The sequence below is a fragment of the Chaetodon trifascialis genome, chromosome 23, assembly GCF_039877785.1.
Source record: "Chaetodon trifascialis isolate fChaTrf1 chromosome 23, fChaTrf1.hap1, whole genome shotgun sequence".
NCBI lineage: Eukaryota > Metazoa > Chordata > Actinopteri > Chaetodontiformes > Chaetodontidae > Chaetodon > Chaetodon trifascialis.
This window is the reverse complement of record NC_092078.1, coordinates 6,058,353-6,075,433: the sequence shown is the minus strand read 5'-3', so window position 1 is coordinate 6,075,433 and position 17,081 is coordinate 6,058,353. Positions and strand designations below refer to the sequence as shown.

Below are 17,081 nucleotides of genomic sequence, written 5' to 3'. Positions count from 1 at the left end.
CTGATATGAATATACGTGTTCTACACATGTACGTGCACAGGCCCAGCTGGGCCGGGGTGGCAGTTTGTGAACAGTACTACAAAGATGAACGACAGATGGATAAAAAGCACTACAGGTAAGAGAAAAAAAAAATCATTTTGGATTGAACTGCCCCGTTAAGGTTAGCGTTAGCATTTTATCTATACGCATTGGTTAAAAAGAAAGAAAAAAAAGGTTGAACTTACTTTAATTAAGTAGAGATTAAATGCAGCTCACAGTGGGCACTCTAAGTGACCCAAATCAAGCACCCCCACCTGTTGCATGAACAGGTGCATCCTGGGTCTGGCTAACATGCTAAATGCTAACACGCACATGATAGATCCTCCAGATGTAACATATGTGTGTGCAAAACATGCAAAAGCTGTGCAGCTCTCTTTCTGCTTTGTGTTTGTGGCTGCAAGCGATCCCTGATGCAGCTCCCTGTTCATTTAAGTTGTTGCTGGTTTGGACAGAAGTGCAGATTATCCACCCTGTTCACAGTCACCTGAAGGTGATGAGGTAGTCTGGGTAGGCTTGGTTATCATGGAACACGACGTACATGTTGGGGTTGTCCATTCTATCCACCACGCTGTCGCAGCGGTCGTGGGGCTGCAGGCTGCTGCGAGGCGGAGGAATCCTCATGTTGCTTTGGCCCAGAGTGTAGATGCCAGTCAGGACTCGGACCACGAACATTAACTGAGAACCATCAGCAGCTGGCTTGGAGTAGGTGGGGTGGGCTGAGTAGCTGGCATTCACGGCAAAGTAGGTTCCATGACCATATGAAGTGGCTGAGAATCAGAGGAAATGGGGGATTAACAAGCAGTCATATCTAAACCACGGCACCTTCCAACACGATCCATCTGATTGTTACGAAACTATTGAGTGTTTTATCCTCTTTATACAGTTAAAAGACCTTTTGACATAAAGAAAGCTGTGGAGGAAACACAACTACTGAAGCACCAACTACTACTACTGGGTCCAAAAGCTCGTTACCGTTTTGCCCCGCGAAGCGTCTGTTGAACCCAGTTTTCATGATGGAGTCACAGTTTTCTTGGGTCGTCCCGTGGTACAGAAGCTTTTCCACGGCTCCACCTTCCTGAATGTTCTTTTCAGAGATGTGTTTCTTCTGCACTTCGTAGGCGCGTCGCAGATGAACATTCTGCAAGCGCTCGATCTGTCAGGGAAGAACAAAAGCAAAATAATTTGCCTCACGAATTTGCCTTAGAAGGATGTAAGGATCTTGGCTCTTTTCAAATGCACTGATTACACATCAAAAACACATTATGTAGTAAACTTACATAGAGATGTGAAATCTAAAGGATGCCCTGTCCTTAAAAAACCTCCATTCATCTAGACGAAAGCTATTAATCTATCATAAATCTAACCTGGAAGCTGCCAAAATAAAAGTCTGTATACTGTTTCTACAGACACTGAAAGCCCCCTACCTTCATTATAGTCTTGGGGGCGGTTCGTTTGAAGGCCTCCTTCACTGTCCGGTACTCTGCAGAAGAAGGCTGCAGCTCAAACATCTTGAAATTTTCACCATCAGCCATGTTGTCCCAGTACAGGGGGAGAGTGAAGTCTGAAAAATGAATAGAAAAATTAAAAATAAGCTGCAAAGAAGCACACTGGACAAAAAGCCCTAAACATGCACAAAAACTAATTTGAACATCTACATCTCCATGACAACTGGACATTAACTTTTAAAATGTTCTTAAATATAAATATATATTATTTTCTAAGTAAATAATAAATACTTTGTTTCAATAATCTTTAGTGTGAGAATATAATAATAATATTCATACTGAAAATAGAAAATATCTTTACCACAAAATCATAGCATTGATTGATTCATCGCAGCAACATTTGTGTTATTTAGAATTTTATTCCTCTTACAATAATAATATTGTCAGTGGTCTCAAACTACAGTGTCATTGATTTTTTTTTTCATTAAAAAGTAAAATCCTCTCACCCGACAGGTTCACAAGTCGTTTCAGCTTTGCCGTCTGTCCATTGATTGGTCTCGTGGCCTCCAGCCTTTGTAGTTCCACACTCCATCGGATGCCCAGTGTGTCCACTATCCCTCCTGCCGTATCATTAGTTTCCAGGTTGTGATTGGCTGTTTTGGGGAGTCTCTCCCAGTTGCCATTATGGCCCATGATGCACCAAGCCACACGGGCGTACAAATCCTCCTCCTCCCTGACTCTCACCGCTCTTTTGAGGTTGTCGTACCGAGAGGCATTGAATATCTGCATCACCTGGTTGACTCCATCTTTTAAGCCGCTCACTGTTAAGCTGCCCTGGCCGGCCTGGTCCCTCTGCATGTACAGACCATGAGTCTCCACCAGCTGCTTCAGATCCTCTGTGTCGGCCACGGTGAGACCTGCCATCTCCTCCTTTTTGAAGGTTTGAGTGGCGCACTGAGCCTGATACAGATCCTTCAGCTTTGTCATGGCATCGTCAACTTCCTTTCTGGAGAGACCGAGGAACAGGAAGACGGACCGCTGGCTTGTGGAGGTGGTACGGAGGATGCTTAGGTCTGCGCTTACAGATGAAGGGGACTGTTGCTGTTTTTGTACAAGAGGCAGCTGAGGTGCTGGGGCTGCCGAGTAAATTGGAAAAAAATCACAATCAGTGAAAAATCCCAATGAAATAACAGAATTCTGATTGAGGAGATTTCTAAGCAACCACAAAAGACGGAGGCGTCACCTCTTTTCTTTACAGCGGTGGAAAACATCTGCATTGCTTCCTCTTTAAACGCCAAGAAGACCTTGATCCTAATCAGGACAAGGTGGATATCAGTGAGAGAGTAAAGAGGAGTGGACGACGTGGCAGCCTCGATCCCTCGGAGGATGGCACCTGCCACGACACCGGGGTCCAACCCGCCATTTCCTGCAAATACCATTTGAATATTTAATGGCAGAATTTAAACTGACACTGATGTGAACTGAAAAACTGACTTAAGGTGAGTATCTTCTAAAATACTTACCGGCACAGATAGCAGGAATGGCCACAGACTTGAAGCCAAATGTTTCACAATGTTCAATGATTTTGCACACCAGTTGTTCGACGAGACTTGCATCCCTTTCTCCACACAAGTGTAAAATGGCTTCGCAGGGAAACGATCCCGGCTGGGTCACAAAAACGTCTCCTCGGTTCACTTGTGCTACACACAACGCAACAAAAGACAAGAACAGTAAGAAGCTGTTAAGTGTGGGTCACTTGAAAATGTCTGCCGTGTCCTCTTTCCTCACCTGCTTTGAGTTCAGTCTCCACCTCTGGTCCAGCAACGGTTAGGATGTCTTTGCACACACCGTCTGCCGAAGAGAGGTTATATTGGTAATAAAACAAGACCAGAGGGGTGGACAGCCATGCTAGCTGCTCTGAGAGGCTGTACTTTAGCCCACAGCAGGGCTTTGAGCTAAATTTCAGCCTGCAAAATGCTCCCAATGCCAATGCAAATACATTGTTAAGCATATGTTTACCATGTTCACCACCTTAGTTAAGCATGCCATTGACGAACTAGGCTCAGTGGTGCTTTGAGCTAAATGCTAACATCAGCATGCTAACATACTCACGGTGACAATGCTAACAGGGTGGTGTGGAGCAGGTAATGTTTACCTTGTTTACCATGTTCTTAGTTTACCATTAGCCTGCTGACATCTTCTAATTAGCACCAAATGCAAAATACAGCCGAGGCTGGAGGGCATATGATTAGTTTTGCAAGTATTTACTCAACAGTACTTAGAATTAAAATTTGAGTGATTAGGATTCATCCTACAGGCACCATGAATGTTTGCACCTAAATTCATGACAATCCATCTGATAGCTGTGGAGATATTTCAGTCTGGGACAAAGTCAGCAAAGCTACTGATCGACACTGAAATCCTTAAAGCCACACTGCTAACGTGGCTAAAAGTGGCTCAGCAATTACAACAAGATCTGCTCAGCAGGACATCCTCAGTTACGGCAGCTCTCACCCACCGATCTGAAAATTTTTGAAGTCAGTCGTGTTCACCACGGCATCTGTAGTCTCATTAGTGATGTCCCCAAACACCAGCTGTAGTTTAACACCACCTCTCACTGTCATTGTGATGTCATCGAGGTCGGTGGAGAGGGACCTAAAGATAGCTGTGAGAGGAGGAACGCCACAACATCTTTCATATTTGCCTGATATTTAAACTGATAATTAAGAATACCGATGGAAATGGTGAAATATTGTTTCAAAGGGTGCAAATTCCTCATTGTATTTGTACTGAACACTTATTCAAAGTATTCTGGACATGTGTCTAGCCCTTACCTTGGCCTTCCTGGTTCATATTTAAGCTGAGGTGCCTGTAGACATCATGGTAGCACTGTAAATAAAAAGACCAGCATTGAACACGTTCTTTTCAATAAATCCTGAACGCATGCATCGTACAAATCAGACACAACAGCCCAGGTGTTGATTTTCACCTTCTCAGAATCAGGATAGTCTGGTTCAATGACAATGTGGATGGTAGTGAGAGATCCAGAGGACGCAGATAATCCAAACTGGCGAATGTTCCCAGTCAGCACTTGAATGGCTTCTTCCCGAGGGAATTTAAAAACAACTCCAGGTCCGATAATTGGAAAAGCCACTGAGCACAAGTGCTGCTGTACACAGAGGTCCAGACATTTCTTCAGCCCATTGCTAAGCGCCTACAAAACAATGAAAATCAGACATTTCCATGGTGATAAAAGTGCTGCATTGCACATTGCTTTCAAAGATGTGCAAAGTAAGATTACTAATTTAGTTTGTAAATGTTCTGTCTGCTTGTGTTCACAATGATTATAGCAGTAATTCCTGACATTTAAATGCAAAAACAATATTTGAATTGTTCTGCACTGAAGTCCACAACATCAGCTTTATGTCAGTAAGTGGACCTTGAATCGTTCAAGTCTGTCACTAGTGTTTTCTCTTTTGAATCCATCAATATTTCACTCTACCTGCGCACCCTGCCCTCTGACTCCATCCCATGGCAAGCACTCAATGAAGAAGACCTTGGAGCATCCCAGAGTTGGAGGTGCGTCGACTTGCAGGACATCACCAGGGGCGAGGGTGCAATTCGCTGCCATCAAGCAAAACTTGAACTTGATTGCATTCCCTGCTTTACTTAAAAGACATTGAGCAATTTTTGTAGAATTCAGATTCCTGTTGAGCAAGGGCACGACCAACACGTCCACCTGTGGAAATAATGTGAAATGATATCAGTGTGAGTGTTGCATTGTGCTCGGCAACTTTACGGTGAGTAGAACAGAAACTGTCAAACCTGCTCATCCTCCAGACTTCCAAGCTTGATCTCCAGGCTTGTCTTGTTGGCTGCGTTGCTCCCACTGATGCTGTGATGGATGGTGTTGGATGGTCTGGGTGTTGCACTGCTGGTGCTGGGGTTGCTAGTGCTTAATGAATTAGTCGTGGAGTACACACTTTGCTGTTCCTTGATTAGTACCTGGAAGGACCTCTCTATAAGCTCCTTGCTAAGTTTACCCTCTGCTTGGAAGTACCGCTGTGCCCCTGGTCCATCTAGAATCAAACTGTCTGCCGTCAGACCGCCAAGAGTTGCATTTAAGTTTGCCTGAGCCTCCTGGACCAGACAACGAGGGCCAGATACAAGCACACAAGGGTATGGGGAATGAGAGGTTTTAAAGGTCACCTTGGTTTGTTTCATTCCAATCATGTTTAAGACTTCATTGAAACAGTCGACCAGTCCGGGATGAGGTAGGTTCAGCATTTCCTGTGTCTCAACTTGGTTCATCTGGAAGTCATGCAGAACCTCTTTGAGCTTGTTCACATGTTCACTGTAGCCCACCAGTCGTACCTTGGTGACTGCTCCCCCGGGTTCTGGGATGAAGCTGACGTCCACTTTGAGCTCTTGAGAGTTTGCCTCGTTCTTGGCTTTGATCATGATTGTTTTCACTGTGTCGAGATCTGGAGGTACAGCTGCAGCTCCCTGCAGCTGCACATTGGCCAGACTCAGGTCTCGATTCAGTATTCCCTCAACTTCATTCAGGGCTTCAAAGGACAAACTGGACAGAAGCAGGTCTGACCCCACCTCTAGAAGAACAGGATTTCTGAGACTCTGCTGGAAGCGGGCCTGGTACTTGGAGATGGCACCGCTGGATTTCATGAAGGTCAGTAAAGCTGTGCAGAACTTAACTCTCTTTTCCTTTACCTTTTTGATCAGTTCATCGAGTTTTGCAGCTCCTGACTGCACCTCCTTGTCAGGACCCTCCAAGATGATTCTGGTGTTATCTCTGTGGATTTTAACCCCAGGGCAACTCTCAAGCATTTCTCGACTAAATTCTTCCTCTACCAGTTTTAACTGCTTCTCCACAACTGGTACTTCTTTCCTGGTTGGCAGACTCTTTTCCAGGATTGCAATCCTCTCCTTTACAGCTTCATTCTTGCCCACAAGCACAGCATAACCGCTCTCTGTGTACACATTGATATCATCATTCACAAAGGAGAGGTCCTGCAGTAGGATTTGTACTAGTTTTGGCTCCAAAACATGGTGGCAGAGGTAGCTCTCAGTGAGACAGATGAAGACTCGATCTACTTGTATCTCCCAGCTCTCTGCAGAACTGACAAAGGCTCCTCCAGACCCCTTGCCAGCCTCCCCCCTAACCATTACTTCCTCCTCATCTAGACTGAACTCCACTGTGCAGCCGATAGAGGAGAGCTGATTATTCAGTGTTTTGTTTGCTTTTGGGTTGTTTTTCAGGTACAACAGAAGGAAAATGTCTAGTTTGAAAATCTTCTCAAGGCCTTTTGTGTTAGTTGTTGTGAATGTCTAAAGAAGAAAAGCAACATTAAACAAATTAATGAATATATAATCATTTAAGTCTAATAAGAATATGACATTTGATAGTGTAGAAATTCTAAAAACATATTTGAAAAACTATCAACTTTTGTGTTGTCACAACAGCCAGCAGGAATAACAAACAAAAGAGATACATCAGGTTGTTGACTGATTAGAAATCCCCACAAACTGGTCAGGCCAGATCATTTGGCTTTGATGGTCGGTACTTACCACAATCATAAAAACCATCAGCCAAGGTTCCAAAGATCAATATGTTTTTTCCTCACCTGCGACTGACGAGTCGAGGGTTGATCGGGGTTCTGTGGTGAACATGTTCGACTCACGGTCACACATAGTTCTCCCGAAGGAAGCGAAATGGTGTGAAACTTCCTCTGCAAAACCCTTTCCTGGTCTGTGAAAAACAACAAAGTTCAAATTCCCAACAAAATCACACAAAGTGAATTCCACCGCTCGCTCACTTTAACCAGGTGGGATTCCTTACCTTCCTTCTCCTTGAAACTGATTTTATAGGTGTTGCCTCCAGCCTTCTCAATGGTCCCACAATCACCTCCCCCAGAGTCTCGCTTTTTCTGAAAGTGTCTCCTGATCTTCTGCTCCTCTCTTTCCGTCAGATCTCTTGCTTCAAAGAATAACGAATGTTGGTATTCATCCATTTTCCCTGAACTTCTGAACTCGCCAGAAAACCTATGTCACTTCTTATCCGGCGTCCGTGCCTCTTTGATTAAGGGTGTGCTCTGACGTGCTTTTACTTGGATTTAGTTTCACTTTCACTTCCCGTAAGTGTTGTGTTTTCTGTTAATTTCCTCATCAAATGGACACACCTACATAAATAGTTCATTTCTAATATTAATTGTGGCAGTCCCCTGTCTTGTGCAGCTACCTTAATCAGTGTTACTGTAACACTGATGATGATGATGATGATGATGATGATGATGATGATGATTTTATACAGTATATTCCAGCCTGTTGTGACCAGTTCACACATTTTAGAGGGATAGAAATTTCTCCATTTATCCCATCAATGTAACTTAATGTTTAAGTTTCAGCGTTTCTCCTTGAGTCAAATGCTCTTCCTGCTTCTTTTTTATTGTGTTTTTTATGAAATTGGTTTCTTTATCATTTTTTCCTTTGAGCAAAACTGAATGCAGATTTCAGCCAAATAAAGACCTGAAAACTGCCAAACAATTTGACACTATAGTTAATCTGATGTGATAATTGGTTGTCATCTTGCCTTTAAAACCTGAACAACGAAGAATACAAATTCACAGTGACAGCATCCTTGATTCAGTAACTTTTATTTCTGCGGTGGCTGGTATGAAAGTCATGCCAACACATTCGGATGTAATGAATCATTAAAGAAAATGAATCATTCTCTGTCACAAAAAACCTGATACTGTCATTTCCTGTGATCCACTTTCAACATTTATCTTCAAATAAGTGATATTGTTATGTTAAAAAAAAAAAAGATGTGATAACAGAACAGCCCCACTTCTAGAGAGATATTAGTTTCAGTGAAAAACAAAATGCAGATTTACTTGTAAATAAGTGTTTGTTCACATACATTAACCCATACATGCTGACACTCCTGAAAATGCTTTTTTTTTTTTTTTGTCATTGTTTTTTTTCCTTAAAAACTTTTCATATTTTCTGCACTTACTTAACTTTACTTAATTTATCAGATTTGGGAATCTTCTGCATCATCTGGCTCACCCATCTTTTAATCCACTCACCATCCAGCCGGCCTGGACAGTCTGGTCCTCCTCCACATGCAGACCCAGGATCTCCACCAGCTGCTTTAGACTGTCCATGTTGTCCTCTCACAAAGACAACATGAGTAAGACGCTTTAATTGTGTATTGCTTGGAAATGTCTATCTGGACCCCCTGTTTTTTTGGCCATTTCTCAGTTCAGCCTCCACTTGGGGTCCAACCCTAATTTATTCTAACACAGTTAGAAAGAAAAGTACAAATCAAAAAACAGAAATAAGAAATAAATCACTAAAAAGATCTTTTTTTAAAATGCATTCTTGGGCTAATATGAGGCTTCATCTGCTTCTCCCATCATGCCTTTTGCCCTCCCCAACACACTGATGACTCCACTATGAATTCCCCTTTGTCTGCACACTCCACCCCTGACTCCCTCCCATGACAGACCCTCAATGAGGAAGATCTTGGTGCAGCCCATCGACTGGCATAACACCACCCGGGGCGAGGGCCCACTTCCCTCTCGTCAGGTAGAAGTTTTTCTGCGGTCTCTTCCCTGCTTTTCTCAGAGGCCATTTGCCCATTTCGATCAATTGAGGTTGATTATGGGGTCCACCGACACATTCACCTGAGGAAATGGTGTGAAATAACACTCAGAAGTGGTGCACTATGCCAAACAGAGGAGAAAAAGTCTGACCTGCTCATTCACCAAACTGCAGAGCTTCATGTCCAGGGTTGTTTCGTCAGCTGAGACACTTGTCATGTTTGTTATTCTGCTGGTAGTGCTGCATTGCCATCTGGTGGTGGACATGCTGGCTGTGCAGAAGCCAGGACCCTCAAATCTTAAACAGCTGCCATACTTTGACCACACACACCTCACTGTTCCCTGTTAAGATCCCGACATTAGCTCTGTATCAGCTCTCAGAAAGAACAGAAATAATTTAGCTGTAAATGAAGAATTTCCCTGGTTAGTCTCTTAGTTTGTGAAGCGCGGTGTAATAATGGTGATAGAGTTGATAATGATGATGTCTTTTTAAATAATGGTAACATAAGGATAATTATTTCACCCACCAACATTACGGATGAGACCAAATGTTTTTTTATTTGCTTGTTTGTCTGACTTCCTGCTGCTTTATGACTTCAAACCACTAGGTGTCCTACTCAGACTGGAAACTGATAAACTGAACATTTTTACAGCCTCATATAGTGGCATTAACAGCCCAGTAAAAATCAAGATTATATCCAGATATTTGCATTCATCGCAATCCCGTTGAAATGATTTTGTTTCAAGAAATTTGTGCTAGTCCTGCTTTATGTAGTTTACCAGTATTTAATAGCAGTTCACCCTCCATTTGAACAGGATACAATCAAAAATAAAGCATACAAAAAATCTAAACTCAAAGGTCAAAGGAGCTTTAGTAAGAGCTTTCAACTGGATGTTATCATTATTTTTGGATAATGAGTGTGTTAAAACATTTTCCTGCATGTCGTTGAAGTTTTCCATCAAATGGGCTAAGTAGCTTGTTGGCTAAGATGAGTATTGTGATGAATTTTGCAGCTGTCTACTGAAATCATCACAGACAACGTCACCCTCGCAGAATATCTCCTGACTTTTGGTCGGTAGCTGCTACACTTTCAGACCAGTGTCTGGTTGGAAAGGTCACATTTGCAGCTGTTAAACACCTTCAGACAAGAAACAGATATCACTCGCTGTTTTCAGCTGAGGGGCAGATAATGAGAGACACAAGAGTCAGAGAAACAATAACGACAGTATGAACTTTGAAGAGTTTAAACTTCTGTTACGTAGCATCAGCCTTGAGATTTCTTCTTTTTCTCTCTGACCTTTTCCACTCCTTCCACTCCACGCCTCTTTTCCATCTTTTTGCTTCTTTTTGCTTCATTTGTAAACCAACTCTGATCCTTCTGTCTTGATTTCACTTGATTATTTCCTGGTTGACCTCCGACATTACATGAACAGAAGGATCCACTTAAAGGGGCGGGGGGAGGTGAGGATGGTTGGAACCACTGCCTGCACCTGCATACAGCATACAGTATCCGTGTCATATTGACAATTTCAGGACATCTTTTTCCCACATTGCTGCTGGTGGCTTTGTGAACCTCTAGGTGGTCCAGACTACCAGACCGAGCCTGCTTTCACCAAGATAAGCTGTGCTGAGTTAAAGCTCAAGAGAGACAATGACGCTGCATTTGAGGGACACTCAGGTTGACCAGAAGGACACTGGACATTTGGACTAACCTCATGGGCACCTGGACTGACTAGAGGTGCACTTGGAGGCAGTTTGGGGGGCACTGACCCAGCTAGTTTCATGTGGGGGACACTCAGGCTGGCCAAGGAACCTGACTGTGCATAGAGATCGTTTGGTTGATCAGATGGACACTGGTGGTTACCAGACCATTAAAAAGGCCTGTGGGGGATACTTAGACTGAGCAGAAGGCAATCAAACTGTCCAAAGAAGCATTTGGGTGACTGATGAGAGGGAACTTGAACTTACCAGAGTAGCACTATAATGATAAATGGGGGACCAACCAGAGGAGCATTTAGGGATTTTTGGGTCACTCTGTATTCTCTGTTGTCTCCCTCCTTGATGATAGTTTGCTGCATGTTGACTTTATGGATTTAGCTCAGAATGCATCCATCTGCTCGGACAGTGAGTTGAGAATAAACTGGGATCATTAAGCAGAGGAGTTGAGAAACAGCTCAATCACGGGATGACCCATCTCTCTTAGAGAAGTTCTTTAGGTTTGTGCTGTAATGGTTCCCTTTAATTGTGACTAAAGCACTTGTAGCTCCGTTTCTGAGAATGTAAACTGTGCTGAAAGAAGAACCGAATCCAAGCAAGCAGCCAAGATACTTGTTTGCAAGTGATCTGAGTAAGTTTCATTACAGATGGCTTCACATGTTTTAGTCCTCAGCCTCCACAAATTAGCCAAAACAGACTAAAACTGTAAGGGGTGAACAGACCCTTTCAGGGGTGGGCAACCTGTTCTACAAAGGGCCGCTGTGGCTGCAGGTCTTCTTTCCAACCAAGCAAGAGCTCACAGTTTGACCAATCAGCTGTCTGAAGAGTGAGATCAGTTGATTGAATGAGTCAAGTCTGGTGTGCTGCTGCTTGGTTGGAAAGAAGACCTGCAGCCACAGCGGCCCTTTGTGGAACAGGTTGCCCACCCCGATTAAACCATATATTGTAATTCAAAATTTAGGTGCAATAGTTTACCAGTTTCAGAGAATTAAAATGTAAACATGATTATGTTGCAGACTGTCTGATGGGTGATCAGGGCTAGCTGTTTCTATCTGTTTCCAGTCTGTATGCTAAGCTAAGCAGCTGCTTGCAGTAGCCTCATATCTAACAGAGACATGACAGATATTAGTGAAAAAGCTTAGCTCCCAAGATGTTTCTTCAAAGGAAAATTCCAGTTTCATTCAACCTTGGTTTTGTTCTCTGATTAGTGGCTGTTCTGAAAATGGGTCATGATACCGTGAATCTCTGTCGTGTATCCGGGCGTTGCCCACAGGATACCAAAGCCAGCCAGCTGGATTAGCTATCGTGGCTAACCGCCTAAGGATCCTCTCTGGGAAAGTCACATGCATTTGTTGGCTGCTGCTGTTTTAAAATTCCAGATTAAAACATGTCAGATGCTCAGTTGTTAGTGAGCAGGTCATTGGGGTTGTTGCTGCTGTCTGTTCTGCTCTTCTCTCACGATCAAGGTGTGCACAGCTAGATGCCTGAATATCATAATCAGTCACGCTGTTTTTGCTTTTGCTTCTGAAGAGAAATGAAAGTTCTTACCTTCAGCAAAGATAACGCAACTGATATGACTAAAAAGATGATGATGCTGAACCACAGAAAGATTACGTGGTGGGCGGAAGTTCACAGTTGAGTTATGAGATGCATCGTTAGTGTTAACTTAAAAATACATTCTGATTACCGACGAGTGTCGTAACACACTTGAGACACGGGATGATACGACCATGTACGACTACCTGTTGTCACGTGACCGAATCTCCTTTCTTAGGTCATGAGGTATACCTGAGGTATTTCCATGACAAACACAAGCTCCATCAGCCGAGGAAGACTATGAAATGTGTTTGAAAGATGCAGAAAAAGCTAGAACGAAGAAGAAAGAATATATTTTCTATTTTTCTAATTAGGAATATTTGGTAATTCACCGGGCTGCACGGTGGCGCAGCAGGTAGTGCGGGTGCCTCACAGCAAGAAGGTTGCCGGTTCGATCCCCGGGTCAGACGGGGCCTTTCTGTGTGAAGTTTGCATGTTCTTCCCGTGCATGCGTGGGCTCTCTCCGGGTACTCCGGCTTCCTCCCACAGACCAAAAACATGCTCATTAGGTTAATTGATGACTCTAAATTGTCCGTGTGAGTGTGAGTGTGAATGTTTGTTTGTCCTTACATGTGGCCCTGCAATCGGCTGGCGACCGGTTCAGGGTGTACCCCGCCTCTCGCCCATTGTAGCTGGGATAGGCTCCAGCCCCCCGCAACCCCGAAAGGGATAGGCGGTATAGATAATGGATGGATGGATGGATGGTAATTCACCGTTGCTTGGCAACGCAAGTACTTCCTCTCACTCCAGAAAGCTAATCGTTGTTTGTAAATTATTACACACAATGTATCTGAGATTGTCGCAAAAGAAGGCCCTTGCAGTAGCGTAGTAGTAGTACGTACGTACACAAACAGCTAAGCTAACGTTAGCATTGCATTTAGCTCAACGGTAGTTCGTAAACGCTGCTTAGAGCTGTTATCTCATTGGTTGCGCTTTGAAAGGTCAGCGGCGAACGAGGTCAAAGTTCAAATAATCTGAACTTTGAGCGCAGCGGTAAGCGGCAGATTCGAGCGGTGCGCCACGCCGAGGGTAGCGGTGCCGCTTAGTCGGGCGCCAGCGCTCTCTCCATAGGAAAACAATGGGACAGCCGGCGCAAAGCGTTTTTACCGCTGATCATGTGTAGGGGCCTTTACAGTAACTCTGACCTAGAGTCAGTGTCACACCCCATGGACTGCCTCCAAACAACTCATATTATATCCCATTTCTGCCAACAGAGCTCTTTAAATCCGACACACTGGACCTTTAAATGTGAAGATGCTCTATAGTGTAATATGCAATTACACAAAGCACAATTACAGGTACTATAGGAAAATCCCACCTATTAACATTTTGACTTCCAAACACAATGAACAGCATAAACAGAATTTTAAAAAGCTTCCTGTGCTATTTCAATTTCTACAGATATAAATGAGCACGCATGCCAATGTGATGCAACTCAGTGGCTGAGTGCCAATATATTTCAAACCACCGGTAAGCAGTGGGGTAACAAGCTGAAAATAGATAAGCATACGTGTTTAACAGAGAAATTCAGGGACTCAGAAGATGATTTCTCAGATCTGAAAGTGGGAAGGCAGTTCTTCAGTCATGAATTTAAATCATTTCAACTCAAAAAACAAGAGACCACCACTGAACCTTGTAACCTTGTCTCAACAAGAGTGACGCATTCCTCAGCATGCAGGAAGTCTTTAAAAGGAAATGAACAAATTCAGCTAAAGGAGATTCTGCGGAAAAAAAAAAAAAAAAAAAAAAAGATGGATCGGTTACAACAGCCGGAGGACCAATGTGAGAAAAGAGGGGTTTCTATTTTTTCAAGCACTTCTCTGGAAATCGTGTCCTGCTCGCTGTGAGCGTATAAAATTTGGGCGCGGAGGAGACGGGGCTCACAGTCTCGCAGACTTTACACAGCAGCTGGGATTCTCCAGACCTGTCAGTGGAAAAAGACAAAGCTTTGCCTCAGCTTGAGATAAAGATACAGAGATTCAGCAGCTCCTCTGAACGTTACTCACTGATTTCCACCACTGAAGACAAGGATGAAAACTGCAATCCAGTGCATCGTCCTCCTGGCCTGCGCCGCCGTCTGCGCGGCAGGTAAGTGTGCTAATTTGCTGGATTGTGCGAAGATGTTTTGCTGTATGTCTGCATGCATGTGGCTTTTAAATGACTTTATTTTGGCGAGCCTAAAGCATCAGGAAAACATGAGCTATTCCAGAGATTATTCACAGTTTTCTTATTTCTTCCAGTGATAAAGAACTGCCAGTGTTTGAATACGAGCAAGGCTGTAAAGCCCTCTCTCATCGCTGGTGTCAGAGAGTACGGACCTCGTCCTTACTGCAACAAGCACGAAGTCATGTAAGTGACAAAGAGATAAACAAACAGACCACATAGAAAGCATCCATCCTTATTCGTCAGTGTTGATTGGTGTAGATTTTCCAATTAATTTGTAATTGTGAGGCTTTCTTTTTCCCCTACAGTGTCCTACTGAAAGATAGGAGCTCACGGTGCCTTGACCCCACACACAAATTTACCCAAGCAGTCCTGCAAACAATGAAAATGTAAGTCCAAACACAAGCTTTTTTACATGGTGCACTTCACTATTATTCAACTAGGCAGGAGCTAATATCTGTGTAGCTGGATAAGAGGATGGTCGCTAAATGAAGAGCAGCGTGTAACATGTAATTAATGCAGTCCTGCAGCATAAACAGCTGACACAAAAGGAAAACAGCGGGTTTCATATTTCTAGTGCACTATAAGATCATTTTAGTTCTTCAGCACTCTAAAATAAAATAAAAAAAGACCACCCTTTGTTTGAAATGTCATATTAAAGGCTGACCAGGTTATGTTTTCTTCACAGGCAGAAGGCAAAACAGGCTGCTAAGATGAACACGACCGCGAGGCCAAAAACAGCCACAGTATCAGTCACAGCGGTGCCAACGTCGTCGTAGAGCAGATTTCATGTGTGTAAAATGATTCGTCTGCTTTGAGCTAAAGATGACGGCGATGTCACATTTAGTAGACGCTTTGTGGAGTGCCCTTCACCCTGAACACTCATCTGGGTAAACAGGGCACCTTTAGGTCTTTGCAGCTTGGTGGGACGGGCAGCTTAAAGAGTGAGGTCACATGAATAACATGAAGATTTGTAAGATCTATTAATATTTCTGTTGTTTAGAGATGATGGTAAATGTGAATTGTGTCTTATATGGTTGATATGTAAGAGCATAACTTATAGTTTGAAGAATTTCTTTCTATTTTTTGTATTGCAGAACAATCTGTATTTATGTGAGTATATATCAGACTGGATGCGTACTCTTGCCATCTATGCTGATGAAGATTAGATGAAAGCTGAAATAAAGCTGAGCTTTGTGAAACATTGACATGTTGACATTCAATTCTAAATAAATGACATTTTCAATAATAGGAGTCTACGGCCATGCTAGCTGCTCTGTGAGGCTGCACAGAGCTTAATGCTAACAGTGACAATGCTAACATGCTGATGCTAAACAGGCGTAATGTTTACCATGTTATCTATCCCTGTTTAAAGTATTAGCAGGCTAACATTCGCTAATCAGGAGTGAACACAAAGTACAGCTGAGGCTGACGGGAATGTCACTAGTTTGGTTTGTGGCCAAAAACTCGGACGAATCAGCAAAATCATTACGATTCATCTTGATGCAAATGCACGAAATTTTGCAGCAATAGTCCGATAATTTCAGTCTGGACCAAAGCGGACCAAGATTGCCCTCCATGGGGCGACACTGCTGGCACAGCACAGCTAAAAACAACGCAGTGAATTACAGTGACTCTATCACCTTATCTGACATCAGTCTCCCACCCTCTGTTGTATTAGTGATGGCCACAACGCTGATAGGTGCATCTGCTCTTTCTACACATCCCTCCATCCCCTCCTATCCTCTTGCTGTGCTATGGCCTTTAATCAGCATGAATAACAAAGTTGTAAAAATCCCATTAAAACTCCCCTAAAAGTTGTTTTTCACAGCATCAGATTTTGCTAAGTCATACTGTAAAACATCATTTCATTTCTTACGGTCATGAGTCATGTGGCCTTGAGGCTTTGCATGATGACCTGTACTGTCCCACGTTTATGACCCGAACGTCTGGGACAACACGTGCCTTAAATCATAAGGGAGTAATATTTCTCAAGTCTGGAAGTGCTTTGTCATCAAAAAGATGATTACAGCTGTTATCTAATCATATTAAAAGCCAGTAATGATACTTAGTGAACAGATAGAAGTACCACTTCAACTTTATAGACATGCAAAAATGACCTGTACAGCTGTTTTTGTTTTTTTTTTGGCACAGGAGAGTCTGAAATAAGACTTTTGAGCTATCGTTTACATAAAAGTGTTGATTAATGCTGCTTTCGTGCTGCTCTTACTCCCAAATCAATAAATAGTCACCCAGTCAAGCTATAACACACCCACACCACAAACTAACACCAAATGGAAATGAGGAAAATAATGAAAACTGTGCAGAATAAAGCAGTGGTGGACTATATCACATAGTCAGTTTATTGTACTGTACAGTATATACGGGGTGAAAACAAGCCCCCAGGACAAAATGAAAAACACTATATCACAGGATCATGCAGTATCCACAAGTAATACTGTGTCTGTTTACGAGCTGGTGATCATGTTATCGTTTCTA

The 17,081-nt window shown here is 43.1% G+C and overlaps 1 protein-coding gene and 1 long non-coding RNA gene across 2 annotated transcripts; one reads left to right on the top strand and one right to left on the bottom strand.

The window, feature by feature from the left end:
* Nucleotides 1–327: 327 nt before the first annotated feature.
* On the bottom strand, nt 328–7,513 carry LOC139351783 (protein mono-ADP-ribosyltransferase PARP14-like). Its single transcript, XM_070993787.1, has 13 exons — nt 7,342–7,513; nt 5,310–6,472; nt 4,987–5,223; nt 4,474–4,698; nt 4,319–4,373; nt 4,003–4,149; nt 3,273–3,335; nt 3,008–3,184; nt 2,728–2,910; nt 1,991–2,620; nt 1,464–1,600; nt 1,012–1,192; nt 328–806 (listed from the first exon to the last, which is right to left on the bottom strand). The coding sequence occupies exons 1-13, from the start codon at nt 7,511–7,513 to the stop codon at nt 520–522; spliced, it is 3,657 nt and encodes a 1,218-aa protein (XP_070849888.1). The 3' UTR covers nt 328–519.
* Nucleotides 7,514–13,959: 6,446 nt separating this feature from the next.
* Nucleotides 13,960–15,789, top strand: LOC139351678 (uncharacterized). Its single transcript, XR_011603588.1, has 4 exons — nt 13,960–14,507; nt 14,660–14,768; nt 14,891–14,971; nt 15,271–15,789. It is a non-coding gene; the product is annotated as an uncharacterized lncRNA (long non-coding RNA).
* Nucleotides 15,790–17,081: the final 1,292 nt, after the last annotated feature.